Source organism: Rhodnius prolixus, unplaced genomic scaffold (genome assembly GCF_049639745.1).
Source record: "Rhodnius prolixus isolate KJV_2025 unplaced genomic scaffold, Rpr scaffold_3, whole genome shotgun sequence".
In the NCBI taxonomy this organism is placed as follows: domain Eukaryota; kingdom Metazoa; phylum Arthropoda; class Insecta; order Hemiptera; family Reduviidae; genus Rhodnius; species Rhodnius prolixus.
This window is the reverse complement of record NW_027411603.1, coordinates 21,858,541-21,879,962: the sequence shown is the minus strand read 5'-3', so window position 1 is coordinate 21,879,962 and position 21,422 is coordinate 21,858,541. Positions and strand designations below refer to the sequence as shown.

Sequence of the window (21,422 nt, the reverse complement as noted above, 5' to 3'; positions counted from 1 at the left end):
GACAGTTTTAGTTATGAAAGAACTAAGATAGATTAAGCCTGTAGTAAATTTTCTAACGAAACATTGGTTGGTTTCATGGAAGGATACACCTAAAAGGGGAAGATTTTACAGGAGTTGGTGTTTAGATATTAGGTGACAAAACGGAAGAAAGTCTATTCTTTGATCTCGTGGCTGCTATATTTCAAATAGAAGTTTGCCAGCATAATGGGAACAATTAGAAATAAAGGAAGATAGAATATTTTTCAACAGTCAGACTGCTCTGTAACAGGTTCGAGAATGTAAAAGAAGCCTTAACAAAGGATGACCAGTCAGGTTACTGATGCTCTCCTGAAAAACCTGGGCCTAAGAAGGGTAGGGGAAGGCAGATGAGATAGCAGACGATTCCAACCGTTCACAGTTCCAGAACCACCAAGTTAACTATCTTGGGGAAGTTTTGGTACAAAAATAGGAAATAGACTAGTTGAATTTGATACCGGAGCTATAGCTTCCGATTTGAACTCAATATAAAATATTCATACATTAATTCAAGGCACCAGTTTCTTTGGAGCTAATTAATTGGAGCACAATTGCATTGAGGACATGATAAAGATGTTTACTGATCCTCTATAGTTGTGTGGGTTCTGTATAGAGGGGCTAGGTCAACAATACGGGAGCGAAAAACACTATTTAGGTGACTGCTCGAGATTCGTGCATACAAGGTTATGGATATTCGAAACAGACATAGTATAAGAAACATTGTAGATTTGTATTTCATAAATCTTCACTCTACTGGCATTACCTCCAATAATAGGGTTCCCAGGCGATTGTACGAAAACCAAGTACAATCGCGATCAATATAATTTTTTTTACTAAAATATTGTGAAAAAAGTACCTACCTTATAAATCTTGGATAGATATATTTTGACAGTTTAAAAGTCTTGAGTTATCGAGAACAAAAAATAATTTAGGTCATGATCTTTTGATCTGAATTCTGATTGAGTAGATGTTCAAAGTTGTGTAAGCTCTGTTGTAAAGTACACTAATAATAATAATAAATTGTTTATTAATCTTTAAATTATAAAATTTACATAATGAACAAAAAATAAACCTTAAACAGACGAAGTGCATGGACATAGTCCATCTGCAGAGTTGCACTAATTATGAGTCATACAATCTATTGAATTTCACAAAATACATTATAAAAAATAAAATGTAAAATTAATACAAATTATAAATTCTGTTTGTACAAAAATAGTGAAGAAAGAGAAATAAAATAAAAATACCCTTTTTTACATACACATACCCAATTAGTAATTGAATTGTTGGATTAACATTTTTCTATAATTACCAGCTGAACGGATAAATTTATTTAACAATAGCCAATCTTTTCCATTTAATTGATCTATGAGTTCTGCCATGCTTAATTCTACTTTGCCAAAACACCTGACTCTAAATTCCCTCATAATTGGGCAAACCGCTATAAAGTGATAAACATTCTCCACAGCCCCCAAATTACACATGGAACAGTAATGCTGTGCCTCTGTACGCGTTATGTTGTAATTTAATTTAAGAAGCTGCCCTCTTGCTTTAAAAATATTACTCATTAGATAAAAATTATTGTCATCAGATATATAATGCTTATCCAAACTTAATTTAAGCTCTTTGTACAGAGAGTGAAAGGTTGAATGGAAAGCTTTTTTTAGACATTCATCTTTAAACTCTTGATTTATTTTCTCAAACAATCCATTCAACGAATCGACCCCATCTTTCCCAGTAATATATTTGTCAAAGTCAAAATTAAATTTAGCAAAAAGAGAAGAGCAAGCATCATACCAATAAATTTTCTTCTTGACGATTTCTTTCACAAGCAATTTAGGCAGCCTTTGGTCCGGCAGTGACAGAACGCTTTTAATATTCTTTAAAAACATTTTCAAGGTAAACAAAAACATAGGCTCAGCTCCTGTTTCTAAATAAATGATGTAGTGGGGTGTATTTTTAGGAAGAAAAAATATTTTTTTAACAAAGAAAGTATATAACCTCTCTACCGAATCGTATCGCTGGAAACCCCAAATTTGTGCGCCGTAGCATATAATCGCTCTGGCGACTGCTCGAAATACCTCATGTTTAGTGGAAAATGGGACATCATAACTTTTCAGTAAACGGCCATAACTTACATTCAAGGCAAATTTAGCTACTGACAATTTTTCCCGAAAATGGTGGCTAAAGGATAATTTTGGGATCATATACATGCCTAAATATTTATAAATTCGAACATTTTCAATTTTTATCCCCTTAAAAGACCAACGCTCATTTTTTGCCTGTCTTCCACCGTTCTTGAACACAATAATCTTGGATTTCTCTAAATTCAAATTCAGGTTCCATTGATCACAGTAGGCGCTCATTCTGTTTATCATAGACTGCAATATGGATGGATGATCCGCCATCACGACAATATCATCCGCATACAAAAGGCAACGGATATTTACCCCTGCAACTCGCACACCTCCCTCTAAAACATCATAAATATCATTTAAAAAAATTGAAAATAAAAGAGGTGAGAGCACACATCCTTGTTTTAGTCCCATTCTCGTAACAAAACTCTCAGTAACACCACTTGACGTCCAAACACTTGCCTCTGTATTATTATATAGCTCTTCAAGAACCCGAATGAATTTTGTGGAGACGCCTAAAGAATAAAGTTTATAATAAAGATGATTCCTAATTGGCGAATCAAATGCTGCTTTATAATCCACAAAAAAACAAAAAAGTTTCCCTCTATTACGGTATGTTTTTAATTTAATTGTATTCACAAGATTAAAAATATTATCGATAGTAGAATAACCCTTACGAAAGCCAGACTGATATTCTATTAATATTTCTTTCTCATTAACAAATGTCTCCAAACGCTTCAACAAAAGACCGCTAAATAATTTTGAAATACTATCTGAAAATGAAATTCCTCTATAATTTCCAACATTATCCAAATCTCCTTTTTTATGTAGAGGAAAAATTATAGATTTCGAAAAACTAGGAGGAACTTCCGCTGTTTCGAAAATATAGTTAAACAGGTCGAGCAATTTCAGAAGAAAATTATCTGAACTATTTTTAAAAAATTCAACCAGTATGCGATCGAATCCAGGTGCCTTACCGTCCTTAGCTTTACCTAGTACATACAACAATTCAGTGTAATTAAACTTTTTATCAATAGATAACTCACCTATAAGTGGTGGTGCAAACTGAATGGGATCTACAGACAAACACGGATTCAATAAGTTGTTAAAATGACGCACCCAATCCTCACAACTAATAACAGCACTACTAACAAAATTACTACTTTTAAAATGCTTTATTAGAGACCACAAATTTTTAGTATCATTAACTTCCTTAAATTTATTTTTTAATGATAAGTAAAATTCTTTCTTTTTTGATGCACACAACTGTTTATATTGACTATTACATTCACTATATGTACTTCTGACCAGTTTCAATCCCGTTTTACGAAAAAGATTTAAAAGTTTAAAAGTTTTATTTCTCGCTTGTTTACAATCATTATCATGCCATTTTTGCTTGAAATTTGTTGAACTTCGAACACCTATACTACGTACTCGTTTACCTAAACTAGAACATTGGACTATCATATCTACAAACATATCAACAGCTCCCTGTACATTGTTTGGAACCTCTTTTATTAAATTTACACTTTTTTCTAATTTATTCTTAAAATTAATACGATCTAATTCTGTCCATGGTAATTTTGGAAGAAGTGGTAAGAGTTTATCTTGTTTATCGAAAGGGTCTAACTTTATAATCAGGTTAATTGGCATGTGATCGGAAAACACTTCTGGAATTACTCTAAAATCTTTAACAATATGCAATAAATCAAACGCCAAAGTGCACAAATCGCAAACAGAACACCCCCGTCCTGAAATATATGTATACTGCCCTTCATCTCCCGCAGTTCTACCATTCAATACAATTAAATTACAATTATCACAAGTTTCTAAAAACATTTTACCTCTATTATTTACAATTAAATCTTTTGAATTCCTGTATACATTCACATTACATCTACCTTCCATGTATTCAGCTGGTATAGACTGCAGATTACCTATTCTCACGTTTAAGTCACCTATTACAATAAATTTAAAAGATGAGTTATTTATTAAATTATCTACAACATTAAATTCATTTGTCCAATTATTACAATTTATATAGGCCGGCAGGATATAAAAAAATGTTTGATTAATTTTACCTTGAACTAAAGTAATCCCTTGTATACGACAAATCTGAATATATTTGTAATTAATTTACTAGATTTTATACCGTACAAAGAGCCCGCCTTCGCCCTTCCAAACGCACTTTCCCTTGTTGCTCCTATCCAATACAAATTAAATCCACTGAAATACTTTTCCCACAAAACAAAATCTTTATCCTCTACAAATGTCTCAAAAAGGAAAAAAATATCAAAATTTTTAACAAAATCAAAAAAAGAAAAATCTTTTTTGTTACTTATTCCAGCAACATTATAACTTAAAATAGAGCAACTATCACCATAATTTACACATTCATTCGCACCTACCTCACTTCGTACTTGTACTTCATTGAACTCATAGCCTATTTTCTCTCCTCAAAAAAATGCTCTAGAAATTTGAGATCCTCTTCCTTCGCTGCAAGGCCTTCCTCATTATCCCAAAAGTACTTCCGGTTGTTATAAAGCAAATAATTACTTCTGAGTGAAACTCTAGCTTCCTTATCCTTAGTTAATATTTTTTGTTTAACTTCCGCCAACTTTCTTCTGTTTTGCCTGTCCTGAAGCGTCATGTCTCTGTTAATCCAGATGCCAGTACCCCTAAGTTTCCTTGTATTACTTAGGACCAACTGCACTTCTGCCAATTTCAAAAATTCCACTAACAACATTTGACCCTAACCTGCAATATTTGCATTAATTGTAACAGGTAAGTAGGTTTTAATATAAAGTGGAAAGGGGGAAGGCTAAACAAAACATAAGATACCTTTCCCTAACATAGAAAATATATATATACTTATATACATGCACACAAAAACATACGCGTACTCTCGCATATACATAAACTATATATGTATACACCTCCCACTAACTAGTTGCCTCAACAAATATGTGAAACGTGACTTAAAAAAGCCCGCAGATCTGTAGCTTAATGACACCCTCATCTATCAATATGCTTTTTCTACAAATTCCACTTCTCTACTAGTTTGTAGAAAGATTTGAGTTCTATTGGGAACGCCTTATATCTGTACAGAGAAAACTAGACAGATAGTAGATGATAAGAAGATGCATATAAAAAGGAAACCCAAGAAAGGACATCACGTCCTACAGACATCAACTTTATAACTCCACTCTCATACTAAAATCATACTAGACCTTACTTTCATGTACTTTCTTCAAGGCTGTGAAGTTCATATTTGTCAAAGTGGACTGCTTTGGAATGATAAAAATCATGTGCCTTCCTGAGAATCATTTCTAATAATGTAATGAACTAAATTATGAATAACCTAAAATTCCTGAAAGATACCTTCATCTGAATTCTTATAAACAAAATTTCTATCCAATCTAAATTTTTGATTTCTTTTTTTATGTACGAAAAAAGTATTTGTAAAGTAATTTGTACTATTTTTACTTAAAAAAAGGCTTGCGACAGAAAAAAAAATCAGTTTTAAGTTAAAAGACAATATACATAAGAAGTATAAAAAGTTATTGTACTATAACTAATAATAATTAGTACAATTCTAGTTATGTAAATTAAAACAATTCTTTGCAGGAATGTTAAGGATTTATTCTATTAAATTAAAAAGTAAACTGATCAAATTTTACCTGAAGAGAGTAATTACTTAACACATTCAAAATAACTTTTTTTTTTAAGCTATGATCAAGCAACAACGGGTTGGTATTATTCTTAATGCCAGTGCGATCTAGTGGTGAAATAGTGAAACAGTTACAAGAGCATTTTATCTATTAGATTACTTTAATTATTCATTGTTTTATCTCACTTTATTAAAAATAAATGATTAAATTTAAATATTCAACAAAATTATTATAATTTCCACTTAGGGTGGGCAATTATCTACATAAAATAAATGTGTAAATCAATACAAAATAACTGAATATCTGACTTCTTGGGTTAAAAAAAAACTCCCAAGTGTATTTCAGTAGATATTTACTTTGATTTAAAGATGATGATTGTTTGCTATTATATGTTTGTTTAATATTATATTATATATGTATAATATTTGTATTATACATGTATTAAGAAGTGTCTAAAACCTCACTCCTCCAAACATATACGGAAAAGTAATTGTTCTAATAAATAATATGCTAGAAAAACTGTAACTGGGAAGTAGACTACACTCATTTAGGAAAGTCCGCCATTAAGACAAGATTAATGGTTTAACTCTTCTACACCTGCATTCAAAATATGATTCTCGACGTAAAAATTGGTCCCAAGTTTGTATTAGTTTAAATTTCAATGGGTAGGCATCATGATCACGGGATCTGTTATGGCATCTTCTAGTTGTATTAGAGCACTCCTTCTGCAGTCCATTTGATTAGATATAAAAGGCTGTAGAAACATACCTGGAACAACTCAGTGAGGTCGCAAGATATTTTTTCAAGTGCCGAATTCTCAGTCTTAATCACTCTTCTCACAAAAAAGGGTGACAACAATGTGTATTATGCCGTTTCTGTACGCTACGGCTATTCGATTGCCGGCCTGTGCGATCGATGTATTTCTTTAGACTCAGATACCCATTTAGAGATCTTATGACCCTCCGAATAACTACCGGCCCTGATGCAGCAATGCCTTAGTAGTGCACGTAATGAACTTTTAATGAACTTTTTTGCCTGCCTCTTGCATGAGGTTTTTAACTATCATTGCTATGATTCGTGTGTATTTATGTTTTATTAGTAGCACTACTGCCGCAGTTTGCTATGCCGTAAATGGCTCAGGTCCTTTGAGTGTCCTGTGCTTGAGAGAGTCTAACCAGCTTTCCTAGGTTTACTCTGAGATATCAATTTACAGGATACATCGTAAACCTTCATCCTTCTTTCGATGATATCATATGTTGAAAATGGTTGTCGGTAGAGGTAAATTATGACAGCTAATACCAATAATGTTTATTTAAAGCTTAAAAGCTGAATAACGTATAAAAGCTACTATAAGCAACGATGATATTATTTTGCTTTTTTCTTTCCGACTAGTTTAAGAGAGATATTATAGTGACCGAGATATCAAGAATTTTTATTATGTATTTGAATCCGTTTCAAAAAATAATTGGTATTACATTCTTTAATCTTGGTAGATCTTTTAAACCTTCGATATTAGTAATCTAACAAATGAAATCGATTATCTACGATATTGAAGAAGAAAACTAGTGGATTATTTTTTAAGGTTATTAGACGGTTTCCAAACATTTTCTAGAATTTAGTGTATTTACTATTCAATGGCAAGTAATGTGGAAGATAGAATTAGGGTGTGTTTTGTTATATTTTAGTGTTATGAACTTACCTTTTTGATTTCTTTAGAGAAGAAAATAATTTTTCAACTAATTTTTAGTGATGTTTTCCACAAAAGAATTCCTAAAGAAAAGGACCGGTAAGAATAAAGTAGAGAGATATGACTTTCTTAAATTGTTAGTCGAGGAGTTTAACACCACACAATCACTAGGTATATATCTACATCTATTTAATCTAAAAAGATAAAGTCTAGTTTGGTAGAGCTGTTTCATGAAGTGTGAAGTTCCGCCACTTTCGAAGTTGCATGTTTTTAAACTATCCACCTATTTGCAAGTATTGTTTTAGTTTTAATTAATGATTACGTTAAACTGTTGTTGGAACTAATCCACTTATTTAGTACTTTGACCGGCTAGTCTGGTTTATTCTTGACGACACCCCAGGAAGTGTTCGGAAATTGGCCCAGGAATCTGGGAAGCAGGTTGTCGCCTCCACAAAATAGTAAATAATGTTCCTTCTTTAAAAGCCAAGAGACGCTAAATAACTTTTCGTTTTCTGTTTAAATCGTAGATAGTGGTATAGTATTTGAGTATAGTTTTTTTAGTATTTTATACATGGAGACCGACCAAACTAGACTTAAACTTAAAAAAAGTACTAGAAATCCTTTAAGATTATTAATAAGAGTGACCGTCTTTTGCAGAAGCTAAACGTCAAGTTCTCGCAAACTTAGCTAATTTTGCGTATGACCCAATTAATTATGAATTTTTGAGAAATTTATCAGTAATTGATTTATTCTTACAACAACTGGATAATGAAGATGACAGTATTGTAGAATACGCTGTTGCTGGTCTTTGCAATATTTGTCTTGGTATGAAATATCTTTTATTAATAAAATTACTTTATGTGTTAAGCTTTTGAAGAACTGAGTTGACGTTAGAAATTTGTAGACTCTGTCGTGTAAAATTACTAACTATTAGAATTATTAACTCATAATAATATGAAATTTGTTTCAGATTTTATAAATAAAGATCATATAATTGATTCTCCTGGAGGTATTCAAGCGATCATTGATTGTCTTTCATCTAGAAACGAAGAGACTATAATCTCATGTATAACGATTCTTATATTTTTAATCACTCCAAAATCTAAAAACCGTAAGTTTTTTTTAAAGCCATCTTAGAATTAAGTTATTTTGTGTGCTGGGGTTAGATTAAGTTACGACTAGTTACGACAGAGGCGACTAGTAAATATACTATACAATAATTTTCACATGAAACTATTCAATAAAATCCAAGGCTGAGGCCGAGAATCGAACCTAGTACCACAGTACATATAATATTAACTTTGCGGGGCCTGCCTCTTACCGCTCGACTACCGTGACACTGTTGTAAAGACTAGGGCGCTGGTTTTCTCAGTTTATTTCAATTTTCCATTTAGTGGGGCAGTACGTACTTAGTCGATTTTATATATTGCTGAAGTTATTCTATTAGTATTAATTTCAATTCTCCAAGATTAAGTTTTTAAAGTGGTATGTATAAAGCCCAACCAAATCATTAGTGCAAGTTTGATTTTAAGAAGATTTAGAGAGAGGATTAACGAAGTGATGAACGAGGAAGACTCAGAAAAGAACCCTTGAGAGATGCCTGCTGCAGGTAGGAGTGGAAAGAGGCAGAGTTTTGGTGAATGACAAGATATTCATGGAGAGATTTGAGAGTATAGGAGTATTCCAATTAGAAAAAAAGAAAGACCAATATGCTGTTCGGTGTCAGAAGGCTTTTTTCAAGTCGATAGTATCTTGCCAGTGTGTTTGCTGCAGTGGAAGTTTTGTGTAATGTAGTCTTATTATTGTTTGTTGTCAGGCTTATCGTATAATTCGACAAAAGAAGAACAGTCACCTCGTGTAAATGTTGCTAACGTATTTATTTCTAGTTCAGTAATAATCCAAATATGTTTAACATATTTAAAATCCTTTTGGCAATACAGCTTATAATAGCATGTTCTCACATGATTTCATGTGATAAAATATTTAATAGCCACTTTGTCTCCTGTCCATCAAACCAAATTTCAGCTGTGCTCATGTTTTTCAAGGTCTCCTGAAGTAAAATGTAACAGAATTCCTTCCCATAAGTATTGAACAGATTTTTTTCTTCTTTTTCTTTTGATCCCGTTTTTATTTTACAGGAATAATTACGCCTTCTACAGTGGAGTACATGGTAGCTTTTTCCCACAATCCAAATAAGAGAATTCAGAATCTTGCGAAAATATTTCTTACTGATTATTGTTCTGAACAAGAAATCAAAGAAGCAAACACGAGAGTGAATGATCTGCGCATCAGTGGATTGCCAAAAAACTTAACATAACTTTCATCATGTACCGTCAAATCTTAGGTACTAATATACTTACTACAAGATTGTTTTCAACTCAGTTAACCAGACAGAATAGTGAAAATAAGGTGGTAATTGAAAGAACAGTAAGTACGGAAGATGTAGAAAAGTTCGCGGAATTAACTGGTGATAATAATAAAGTACATTACGGAGAAAATGGCATTGTTCATGGAACATTTCTAAACGGATTAGTTTCTTCTGTAATTGGGACAAAACTTCCTGGTCACGGTACTTTGGTTTTGTCGCAAAATATAACTTATCCTAATCCATGCCCTATTGGCAGTAATCTGATCATTACCGTTGAAGTTAAATCTTGGCGAAAAATCATTACATGTTTTTATGATATTAGAAATAAACAAGACAATTCTATAGTACTCCAAGGTGATGCAAAGTTGATTATGAAGAAGAGTTGATTTTTAAGTTCATATAAAGTACTCTAGTGATTTAGTTTTATTTCTCCTTTAGATTCTAATAATTAGTAAAATTTTATTTCCTTAATATTATTTTCAATTTTATGGAACATTTTATGTATTTTTTTACATAATATTAGAAAAAAAAATGTAACCTTCCTTTGTATGTACATAACATGTAAACCTAGGACAGACTAAAGAAGGAGGTTTCTATCATTTTCATTCAATTTCTCCAGTAATGCTATAAGTTAGATCTGACTGGCACTTTAGTTTACCATCTCTGGATCCATCCCCCGTCTAACCTAACCTGCCACTTCTTCAAACTTTGATTTACATATGTTCGTGTACATATATTGTAATTTATTTATTAAAGATCCTTTATTTTTTCATGACTATTTATTTATTCATGTGTACAGAATAGTATGTTATTATTATTTTTTTATTAGAGAGACAGCAATACCTGAGTTCATTGATGACAGTATTTTTCTGCTGGTCACCAGACAGTGATCTCTCTCTTCTATTTTATAACATCGAAATTATTGTTTAATTTTATTTTTTCTAAAAATGTGAATGCTTAATTTTTGCATTTTACAAAATATTGTGAAGACCTAATTTGTTGGATCTAATTGTTCGAATTGTTCAAACTTTAATACTAAATATTTTTCATAATATGTATTTTAAAGACCATTATTTCTTCTATGCCATAACGCTGCCTATCCCTCTCCCCCATAACTTCAAATGTTTCTTTAAAAGGAATAAGTTCCTCTAGCATATTAAGAACTTTTATACAGCTTAGGTTGTTTAAATAGTGTAATTTTTTTTCTTTTCTAGATTTACGATTAGATCGGCCATTCTTTTTCTTTTGCTAGGATATTTTTTATATAGTTAACAATCTTAATGTGATTTTGCATGGGGCAGTATCATCACATTGATTGAACAATCTTCGCTTTTACAGCTAGTTCCTGAACTTTAGCACTTAACCTTCTACATGAGGATTTATAAACTTTTAGTCTTTCCGCACAAATTTTGTTTTCTTCTGTTTTCGTAAATTCAAGATAATTAAATTAAAAATTAATTGATAATTAAAAATAATTACTATCAATAAGTATAGGCACAGTAGGTATTTTTTTTTCTGCAGAGTTTAGAGCATACGTTTCAGTCATACGAATATTAAATTGAAAAAACAGTGGAATTTGAGGATGCTATTGTTTCTTTAAGGTTTATTCATAGACCTTCCGAAATTTGTGGTAATTATTAAAATCAAAACATAAAATTAAAACAAAAATAAATCGCAATGCTAGTGGAAATCAAAGGCTCAGTAAAAAAAAAAAACGATTTAGCAAGTAAAGAAAATTTTAAAATAAAATATAATTCTGTATAATTATTAAAGTGCCTCTTGATCCAAAAAACTCAAACCTCTAGAACTCCCAAAAATCAAACCAACTGGGAAAACTTTTATAACAAATGTGGTACATTAAAGCGGTAGTAAGTGAATTGAAATAAAAATCATTTAACTTTTTAATTAAAATCCGAAAACCTAGAATCTGCATGGTTTATCAATTTCCTTCAATAATTCTTTAGTTATAGTGCCCTCGAAAATGAAAGAAGAGAATTTTAATATTAACAGAAGTTTAAAATTCATAAAGTAGAAACATAATTAATGACCTTGATTTTATTATGTGTATTCTTACAATTTACATCATTTCAAAGTTATTAACTAAATTATTTTTCTGAATTAAACTAAAATTCTTTAAAAGTTTTTATTTGATTTATATATAAACCAATAAGTACTTAGAATGTAAATTGTCTCAAATGATGCCCTCTATGTATAGAATATTCAAGATTCATGATTTCTGTTTTATTTTCTAGCAATTTGCAATCTGTGTATAAATGTATACAATAAGTAAATGTGATGAAGGTGTAATAGTCGCGTGAAGAGAAGGAGTACAGTAGTATTCATGAAATTGATTTAAAGAATTTGCCCTTCTACCAGGCTGCAAATGAGGTCGATGTGCTAACTAATCCGGAAGTCCATTTACTACATGTACGCTTTTTTTATTTAATGAAAATTAACTTATAATTCACCTTAAACTAAAAATAATAAATAAAAAACAAGTTGACAATTGTTCTCTGCTAATAAACAGAGCGTTTCTTATTATTATGATAATATTTTGGAAATAATGCTAACCCATTGTTACTGTTTAAATTTAGACAACAGCACTTTTTTTAAAAAATTAAATAACAAAACATACTTCCTTTATAAACTAAAAATGTCCATTCAGCAAAACAAAAATTTTTCATTAACCTTAAATAAATGGATGATTATTTTAGTGAAGTTTATTTCGTGGTAAGGAGTGTTCAAGGCTCGAATTATTATCTTGTCCGAAAATCCAGACAATGATCAGAACTCTGATATTTATTCTAGTGGGCTGTTTTCTTTGTGGGTAAGTTGGCTTTAATGTTAATTTAAATTTTGGAGTCTTTTTTTTTCTTTTCATAGTTATTTATATCGCTATAATTTTTAAATCTTAACAGAAAGGATTTAGTGTAATAGTTTTAGTAAATAACTGTGAATTAAATAAAATAATAAGGTTTTACTCTTAATTAAATCAAAGTCTCTTTTTAGTTAAGATTAGCCTCTCCGTGGCATCCATGCCGTTAACATCTACTCATCTACCTACAATCTCACAATCTTCACTGGCTAACAAGTCTAACTTGAATTCTTCAATTCCATAAGCTATAATTAGCCCGGATTACACGTACTCATGCAGCCCGTACGGGTGAACATTCAACTGTACCTAAGAAATCACGTTTGAATCCTCTTCGCAATAGATTTGGCTTTACTCACAGGCCTTCAGTTAAAATGGTGAAGAGTTTTTCAAGAATGATTGCCTCTTGCATTTCTAGCCTTAAACATTTTTACCCATTTGTAATAAAGTCGTTAATTAGATACCTAGTTTAGTTAAAGATTGCAAACAGGTTTGAATCAAGAAATAGGCAAAATTTAGGAGCTAGCCAGCTTCAAACATATAAATTGTCACAAATATTATTGGCATAAAATTAATATCTTATTGGTCATTGTATAACTTTTTTAAATGAAGTTTTTATTTAAAAAATCATTGATAAATTTTTAAAAATCACAGTCCATATTTAACCATCTAGCTCGATAAAATTCTAATCTTTGTGTATTTTCTAAATTATGACCAAATTTTGATTAACTTTAGATAATTAAATGAATGTTCTGCATATTCCACAATAACAGAAAATATAAAGAAGATGCCAATTATGGTTAATTCATGTTCGGCAAAAATATTACTTTAATGGTAATTCAAACTAATTTTCTTTTTTCCCTTGCATTGATTACGAATTTTCTGCTCTTCAATAATTTCTATGAATTAAATAACTTCATCATATACGTCTGATCAGCGCGTACTTAGTTTTTGTTTACAAATCTTCGCAATTAATAGTAAAAGTATGTAAGGAATTTTTTCTGATTTTATGCAGTAACATATACTTTTCTTTTCAGAGCGGCTGAAGAAAAAATTGGAAATATATTAAACCTTTTGCCACCTTTACCGAACTTTAATCTCACCAGCAGTAACGATAAAAACGCCGTACCATGCATGTGCGGAGTATTTCTGAGCGGACAGTTTGAAAAAGGTTCTGTACCTAAGGAAAGTCCTATTTTTATGCACGAACATGATGAACACTTCATGTGCAATGCAGGTGGCAACAAGCAATGCATAAACAAATGTCTGGATGTGGTAGGTGTTTTATTTATTTTTCTTTAAATTATGCTTCATATCCATTACTATGAAGAACAGTTATTGCGCTTTATAACAGTTTCTTATTTATTTATTTCATGAGAGGATTAAGAAACACCATTTAAACTTAAGTTTTATAGATTTGATGTTATGCATTAAATGGCTTTGAACATTACATTCACTTTAAAGATAGTACTTCAATAAGTCTCGATTCTTTTATTACTTTTTTTAAAGTTGCAAGTAGTATGAATGCAATTATTTTCAAGCAGCATATCACTTTCTGTTGTCTTTTTGCATGTGGGTGTGTGCAACAACATTTTTGGGTGTGATTTATTTAAGATACAGTGATTAATTGAAGGCCTTAAAATTCTCTGCGCATTTCATTTTTTATTTATTTTGTTTTATTTTTAACTTTTCCATTTAATGTTTTTTTTTTAAATTCCAACTAAATGACAGTTTGCATTGTTTGTAATCAATGTACATTTCAAAACAATCCAAGAACATGATAGAATTATTTAAATAATGTTTTCAAGATTGCGTATTACGGATGAAATAAATCAATTAGTTTAAAAGCAGATAATGTCCAAAAGCGCATACTTATGCTATCTAGCGGAGCTTTTTTGCACTACAAATTGTTAATACTGTTTAATAGTTTACAATATTGCCGCTAGATGGCACAGGCTTAGATAATGTTGGTATCTAATCAGAAATCATTTGAGTTAATAGTAATAATAAATTACGGGAGAAGTTATTTTTTATGTGAGTTCAATTTTTCAATTTTATTTATTTGTTCTAGGGAATAGACCCCATACAAAGGAGCATTTCATTTTATTTTTTATTTATTTATTTTTTGCTGCCTAATAATGAGAACACAAAAACACATTGCATTTAGAAAATCCATGTTCCTCCTTAGTACAAACTAAGTAAATAGCTATATAGATGCAGTTTTAAAGATATGTATGAACTTTCTGATGGCTTTATTTAATCACCAAGTTTGATGTGCTACAGTTTGTAGTAATTTTGTAAATATTTATAAATTTTCTGCTCCTTATATGAGAAGTAACATCAAAAATTATTTGTTCGTTTATTTTCTTTTATTTTTTTATTTTTCTGGTTAGCGCAAAAAATAATCAATGTTTTACAAGCCATATATTTTCTGTTATATTTCTCTGATCATTTCATATGGCAATTTAGTTACTTGACCATGATCAAAGCTGTTCGCCGTCGAAGAATATTTATTACTTTTTATTATTTTACAGTTAGTGAAATATCTTGCCAACAGTCCATCGTTGATCTGTGGAGCAATCGACAGAGACTGCTACAAAGAAAGGGTATTTTCTAATTATTAATGTTCATGAAAAACATTTCTTAATGTTTAGTATACCTTTGATTAAATTATATATATATATTTTTTTAGGCGTATCTCTTTATAAAGAATTGTGGTAAAGAATGGATCAATTCTAATTTATCTGCTGGAAGAGAATTTTGTTGCAAAAATGGAGAACCTTATAAATGTCCCTTGTTGTGAATAAGTACTCTGGCTTTAATAAATAACATTTTTCTACATTCAGTGTTTTGTTTGTTTTTGTTTTTTGCTAAACATACGTTGCATTAAATTTTTATATCATAAAATTTAGTATCTCAATCTACTTAATGATTGCATTATGAATGTGGGCCCCATATTTTAGGGATATATATGCAATAAAGTGCAACAAAGAAATGCTTATTGTTTTGGACTACCTAAAATAAACAGATTTTTTGTTTTATTTTTCCTAGTAAGTGATGTTACTGGTGTTATATATAACACAGTTAGATTAATTATTTAATATATTGGATAAAGTTATAAGTTATTTTACGCAACCTTAAGAATAAAAATACTTATTTATTGTGAAAGATTAGATGAATAAATTCTGTACTACTCAGTTTGGCTTAACGTCCCACTACCAAATAGGTGTTGCTTAACTAGTTTGTCATTAGTAAAAAATCATGTTTTAAAGATAAATAAATACGTTATTATACCAAGATGTTAGCATTTCTTGACCGGTTATTTATAAATAACATTTTACTAACTTTCTTGAGGATTGGTCAGTACCAGAAATAATTCTTTATGCCAATGTCTCGAGCTACATTCATTAAAAAGGATTATGTACTTCTCCTAGGTAAAATAGAAGGATTTCTTTTTTAATAAATGATTTATTTTGCTGCATGTACGATGGTAATAGTTTATTTTCACGCAATTTTGCAAATCGAGTTAAGACTTAGATACCCTGAAATTCTAAAACCTAAATTTTTTGAGGTTTTAAAAAATAAATAAATAAATGCAATATTTAGGGTCCCTTTTGTTTCTTTGTACAGATTTATAAAACAGGTACTTTATCATTGTGTTCGTAATAAAAAATAAAGTATAATTATACTGAATGTTTTAACCTCTTTTATTTGTATTCATTATTCTACTCTTCCCCTGCTTGCCTAATTTTATTACGTATAAATGATTATTACGCAATAATAAATATTATGAGGTAATAAACATTAATTTCCATTACACCGTTAACAATTGTCAACGAAATAACTTCCTTGGTGGAGACGTTGTAGGCGATTAGAGAACAGTGTACTGCAACAAGCTAAATAGTCAACAAACTTTTAGTTTCTCATTAGAAATATACAAAATATTAAAAGGTAACAGTTCCAGCTATATAAATTTTGGCATTATTCAGAAAGTTTCACGCTTTTTGAACATTTCAACTGACTCGATTAATATTGTTTTGATTCGATTTCAAGTTGTAACAACAAATCATATAGTGCATCATCGGAAAATGTATTAATTCAGAAACTGTATACAAAGTAATGTAGAGGTTTGGGCAGAAAAAAGACTGACAAGCAAAGCCACGGAATAACCATGGACACAATATCTTTGGAGTGAAGGCGATAAAGTGACAACTTGTAGTTGATTTGTCCTGTTGTTTTAAATTTTGATATGAAACGGAGCTAGTCTGGCTGTATCATTTTTATGTGTACTTTGGCACGCAACGTGATATGTTATTTCTAGAGGTCTCTTTTTAGTATTCACCTATTATATAAAAGATATTCTGATTTTGCTATTGTTTTTTTTTTAAATGATATGTATGATAACACTTTTTGTTTGTAATATAAAGCACGTTTGTGCTTTCAAATTATATATTGTTCGTTGTTTCTATTTGCTGTATCTTGCTTATCACCTTCGGAACCTTTGAGTAACCACTAAAAGAGTAAGACTAGTGGTTCACATACCATAGTTTATGAATGGCTAACCTAAAAGTACAAGCCTAATCATTTTATACACCGCCCATCTAGGTGGTATCCCGATTAGAAACTGCAATAAGTATTACTCTAAAATTGGGCGTAACCAGTCCAATCATAAGTATTCTAGTGCTTCTTTGGTTGGTAAAAACCTGAAGCCAAGAGTTCCGGTTGCATTAAAAATAATATTAGTGATATGAGATTCATAAATAAAGGTTAGGTTCTAGTGAACTGCCACAGTTAGTGAAGGAATAAGTCCAACGAGTATGCTGCCACCGGGTTCACTCAGGTAGCAACTGCTGTCAGGAGCTTCTGATGGCTGTTTCTAACAAGTGACGTACAGACACGTTTAGTTGTCTGTTATGTCAGTTTTATGTTTATTTTTCTTTCACATTAGGGTGTCTCTAAACAGTTTTCTGATTTGAATAAGATGATACCTTACATACTTAGGTACTTCGCTCCTTCTTTTCACTTTCTGTTCATGTCAGCTAGTGTTTATTACTTTTCTTACACCTTAAATCAAATAAATATCAATAATTAACTGAACTATGATCAACCGTACTATCAAATTATATATTTACTTTTTGCAATAACATTTCTTGTATAAAACTGTTACAGACCAATTTTTTAAGTGATACTGAAGATTGAAAACAAAATTTTCTTACAGGAAATCTAATGCACTTTGGGATGCTGCAGTCGGATGTGCTGTAGCCTCGGTGCATCTGAAATTAACTGCAATTTTATGCAGTAAGATAGTAAAAAAGTTGGAAAAACACCAAAAAAGTAAATTACTTCCATGAAAATGATCTCTAAATTAATAATAGAATTCTTTCGTAGCATATGAACTGTACAATTGGATTTCCCAAATTCAACCATTAGGAAATGAAACACATCATCTTATTTGTGTGGATGAACTGAAGAAAATGATTCTGCGATTGAAATGTATTTATTATTAAGTATAAGGGTTGATTAAACGCCAAAAGGTACACAAATCAGCAAGCACCCAACATTTCATTAATTCTTCATTAATATTTAAGTAATTTTACTGCATTAATATTCATTAATATTTTTTAGAATTTATTAGATGTCACAGACCCTTATGCTGGCCATTTTCGTCTACAAAATATTTGTTCAAGTAGCACTGTAGATTGACTGTAATATGTAGTTATTTATAATAATCAAACTATTAAATACAGGATAAAAAGAAAAACGTTATAAAAAATAAAAAAAAATTATGAGGCTAAAAAATTCAAAACTTTTTTTTATAAAAAAAAATGTAATATGTAATATAAAGTAAATAAGATATGTATATTTTTAGGACAGCTAATTATTCCAGTATTTTACTATAAGTAAAATTAGGGGGACTAAATTAAATTACAATTGAGAAATCAATAATTGTTGTTGAATAATCTACTTGTTATTAACTCTGTGTTATTTGTGCTCTCGAATATTTCGGTAAGACGAATTCAAGACAGTAGCCTACTCTAACTTTGTCTTTTTCTACTTTAACATGCATGTACATATGTGTGATTTATCATAATTATAACAAAAAAATATTATAAATGAAGTGGCCAGCATAAGGGTCTGTGACATCTAATAAATTCTAAAAAATATTAATGAATATTAATGCAGTAAAATTACTTAAATATTAATGAAGAATTAATGAAATGTTGGGTGCTTGCTGATTTGTGTACCTTTTGGCGTTTAATCAACCCTTATACTTAACATTTTAAACTGTAAGTTTTTGTTAAAGAGATTTTTGTACCTTTTGGATAGATTTTCCTTTTTGTCTATTTTACAAAGTTACATATCTGCTTTACAGATTTTTTTAAATTTGGAATAAGCAATTCTATCATTATAACCTGATAAGATGGTAAGTCGGAACCGTAACAACCACTAGAGAGATCTTTTTAAAGAATGATTATCGTTAAGGTCCCCCAAACCATCCTCAGTAACAACTTTTTTTGAAAAAGCGTTTTGAATAACATAGGAAGGTACTTGTGCGTGAATAGCAAAATTAAACTGCGATTTCATTACTTCCTTTTAAGAGGAGTAAGAAAAATAAACTGCGATTGCAGAACTTCTAGGCAAAGAGGCAAAGATTTTTTAATCGAACGACAATTCATTGATTTAAATCGGTTCACTCATTGATAATTTAAACGATTGCAGTACTTCCTCTTAGTAGGTGCAAGAGCATCAGCAATGTAGAGGAGCTTTAACCACTTATTCGAGCTGAATTTTATCAAAATCGGACTAAGCGTTATAGAAATATTGGTAATAATAGTTTTAGAAAGGGCCGAGACCCCCAAAAGGCACATCTACATAAAATTCCGAATCGAATGACACCTCATTCATGAAAATCGGTTCGCGCGTTTAGGCTGTACGTTGTTTACAAAAAAGGTAACAAGAACAACAACAACAACAACAACAACAACAACAACAACAACAAGAAGAACAAGAACAAGAACATTTTTTGAAAAAGCCGTTTTTGCTCATTTTCGGCAACTTTTTTCTCGAAACCTATTAGATCTGGGTTGTTGCAAAAAAATTACAGCTATAAAGGAGGATTTGCCCCATATTTTAAAGAAAATTTGGGAATTTTATCTTTAGTAGAAAAAGAGAAAAAAATTGTCAAAGTTGGGTCTTTTTCAACGTTACGCTTTTTCGTGCACTTTTTGACGATCAACCCTTATACAACTGTCCTACCGGACAGTTTTAATTAATCAAAAGGGCGCTAATGACCTTAGCAGTCGATGCGCCCAAAAAAAAAAAATATTAATTAATTTTTTTCTTTATTTAACGCGCGCCAACACCTGAATAAATGGCGTCCGGAACTTTTTTCAGAGCACTGCCGGCCTCTGAACAATGCTCTCTTGTTACACACAATGCGGTTCATCGCCAGATAGTTAGCTGTAAGATGCTCCGCTCCGTTTGGGGCAGGGTAAGAATAGTCCCAAGGTTGCCTGTCGTAAGAGGCGACAAATAGGAGACGGGTACGGAATACCATCTTCACCTAAAATGGTGTAGTGTGTCCAAGCTGACAACCAGGAGGTTGCAGAGAAACCGTAAGTCTTGGTATCCATGACAAGGCCAGTGACCATTCTACGCCTTAAGTAGGAGACATAGTATCTCTACGAAATGGTGCCAAGGGATCGTGAGTCAGCCCGCTGGAGTTCTGTCTCCAGGCTCACGAGTTGAGGAAAGGTTTCATGGTGGTCGAGGTATCGCAGTGATGATAGTACTGTCCCTGTGATCTATTGTGTGAGGGGAGGATGGTTGTTTAGCCTTGGGGAATTGTTACGCCACCTTCTCAATCACCACGAGAACGTGTAAGATGCTCCTAGGATGTGAAAACGTAATGCCCAGCAGCAGGATTCGAACCCGAGATCTCCGCGCTGGAATCCAGTATTCGCTAACCATTAAGCTAGCCCTTCCCTAAAGAAGTGTACAATTCATAGAGTAAAATGCAAATGTGGTACATTTATATTTAGCGGTACAATTCATTATGAAACAAATGTGCTCATGAGAGAAAATGTACAGTACCTGAATATGGGCAACTGACTCCGGTTTATGTTCTCTAATTAAAGAGGTAATCATTGTCTAGACTCAGCAGAAATAAGCAGAACCAATGCTAGTAAATGATAACCACGTTTCTTTGAAAAAGCACAAGAAAGAATATAATGCAGATTTAAAACAATAAATAAAAAAAATAACTTGCAGACAATCTGCAGTAACAGTTGAACAGTTTATTATGCTTAAATAACTTTACTCTAGAAAAGACCAATGTGGCAGATGTGATGCCATAAAATGCAGGTTAGTTACAGTTAATCGATTGTAGAGTTAATATAGACCAAGCCATTTCAGTTTGGACGTTTTGTAGAGTTTTGAGGCCGACCATTTGAGGTACGGTACTTTAGTTAATATTGATAACCTTTATCTTAAATCGTGATTATCTGTAACTATCTAATTTGACCAAAATAAAATTCCCTCAGATAATAATTTTATTACATAAGTTCACTTCTTTATCTCTTCTTATATTCCTTACTTCGTAGTATCGGACTCCTTGATAAATTTACGCGATAATAAATACAAATAATTGTGAATTAAACTTCTTCTTTTTTTT

The 21,422-nt window shown here is 31.2% G+C and overlaps 4 protein-coding genes across 6 annotated transcripts; 3 read left to right on the top strand and 1 right to left on the bottom strand.

Moving 5' to 3' along the window:
- Nucleotides 1-1,019: 1,019 nt before the first annotated feature.
- LOC141452427 (uncharacterized) lies at nt 1,020-4,895 on the bottom strand. Its single transcript, XM_074124560.1, has 2 exons — nt 3,197-4,895; nt 1,020-2,488 (listed from the first exon to the last, which is right to left on the bottom strand). Exons 1-2 carry the CDS (start codon nt 4,056-4,058, stop codon nt 1,287-1,289), a joined length of 2,064 nt encoding a protein of 687 aa, XP_073980661.1. The 5' UTR covers nt 4,059-4,895; the 3' UTR covers nt 1,020-1,286.
- Nucleotides 4,896-7,346: 2,451 nt separating this feature from the next.
- On the top strand, nt 7,347-12,282 carry LOC141452204 (armadillo repeat-containing protein 7-like). 3 transcript variants are annotated; one of them, XM_074124126.1, is made up of 6 exons: nt 7,347-7,485; nt 7,569-7,679; nt 8,166-8,333; nt 8,479-8,619; nt 9,647-9,852; nt 12,129-12,282. In XM_074124126.1, the coding sequence occupies exons 2-5, from the start codon at nt 7,571-7,573 to the stop codon at nt 9,823-9,825; spliced, it is 597 nt and encodes a 198-aa protein (XP_073980227.1). In that variant the 5' UTR covers nt 7,347-7,485; nt 7,569-7,570; the 3' UTR covers nt 9,826-9,852; nt 12,129-12,282. The 3 variants fall into 3 exon arrangements, with proteins under 3 accessions (XP_073980227.1, XP_073980224.1, XP_073980226.1); XM_074124123.1 differs by lacking the exon at nt 12,129-12,282 and having other exon boundaries at nt 9,647-9,969; XM_074124125.1 differs by lacking the exon at nt 12,129-12,282 and having other exon boundaries at nt 7,403-7,679; nt 9,647-9,969.
- LOC141452234 (hydroxyacyl-thioester dehydratase type 2, mitochondrial-like) lies at nt 9,834-10,262 on the top strand. The gene has a single exon (XM_074124161.1). The coding sequence runs from the start codon at nt 9,834-9,836 to the stop codon at nt 10,260-10,262; it is 429 nt and encodes a 142-aa protein (XP_073980262.1).
- A 302-nt stretch (nt 12,283-12,584) lies between the features above and the next one.
- On the top strand, nt 12,585-15,589 carry Fcp3C (Follicle cell protein 3C). The gene is made up of 4 exons (XM_074124127.1): nt 12,585-12,703; nt 13,786-14,023; nt 15,283-15,354; nt 15,441-15,589. The coding sequence occupies exons 1-4, from the start codon at nt 12,657-12,659 to the stop codon at nt 15,549-15,551; spliced, it is 468 nt and encodes a 155-aa protein (XP_073980228.1). The 5' UTR covers nt 12,585-12,656; the 3' UTR covers nt 15,552-15,589.
- The last annotated feature ends 5,833 nt before the right edge of the window (nt 15,590-21,422 follow it).

Excerpts from the sequence above, each read along its gene's own strand:
- LOC141452234 (XM_074124161.1), top strand. The coding sequence starts at position 9,834 with ATGTACCGTCAAATCTTAGGTACTAATATACTTACTACAAGATTGTTT.
- LOC141452204 (XM_074124126.1), top strand. The coding sequence starts at position 7,571 with ATGTTTTCCACAAAAGAATTCCTAAAGAAAAGGACCGGTAAGAATAAA. Across the intron at positions 7,680-8,165 it reads TAACACCACACAATCACTAG|AAGCTAAACGTCAAGTTCTC; the intron begins GTATATATCTAC and ends CGTCTTTTGCAG. Across the intron at positions 8,620-9,646 it reads CACTCCAAAATCTAAAAACC|GAATAATTACGCCTTCTACA; the intron begins GTAAGTTTTTTT and ends TTTATTTTACAG.
- LOC141452427 (XM_074124560.1), bottom strand. The coding sequence starts at position 4,058 with ATGGAAGGTAGATGTAATGTGAATGTATACAGGAATTCAAAAGATTTA. Across the intron at positions 2,489-3,196 it reads GTTTGCACCACCACTTATAG|AGGGAGGTGTGCGAGTTGCA; the intron begins GTGAGTTATCTA and ends ATGATGTTTTAG.
- Fcp3C (XM_074124127.1), top strand. The coding sequence starts at position 12,657 with ATGATCAGAACTCTGATATTTATTCTAGTGGGCTGTTTTCTTTGTGG. Across the intron at positions 12,704-13,785 it reads GTGGGCTGTTTTCTTTGTGG|AGCGGCTGAAGAAAAAATTG; the intron begins GTAAGTTGGCTT and ends TTTTCTTTTCAG. Across the intron at positions 14,024-15,282 it reads TAAACAAATGTCTGGATGTG|TTAGTGAAATATCTTGCCAA; the intron begins GTAGGTGTTTTA and ends ATTATTTTACAG.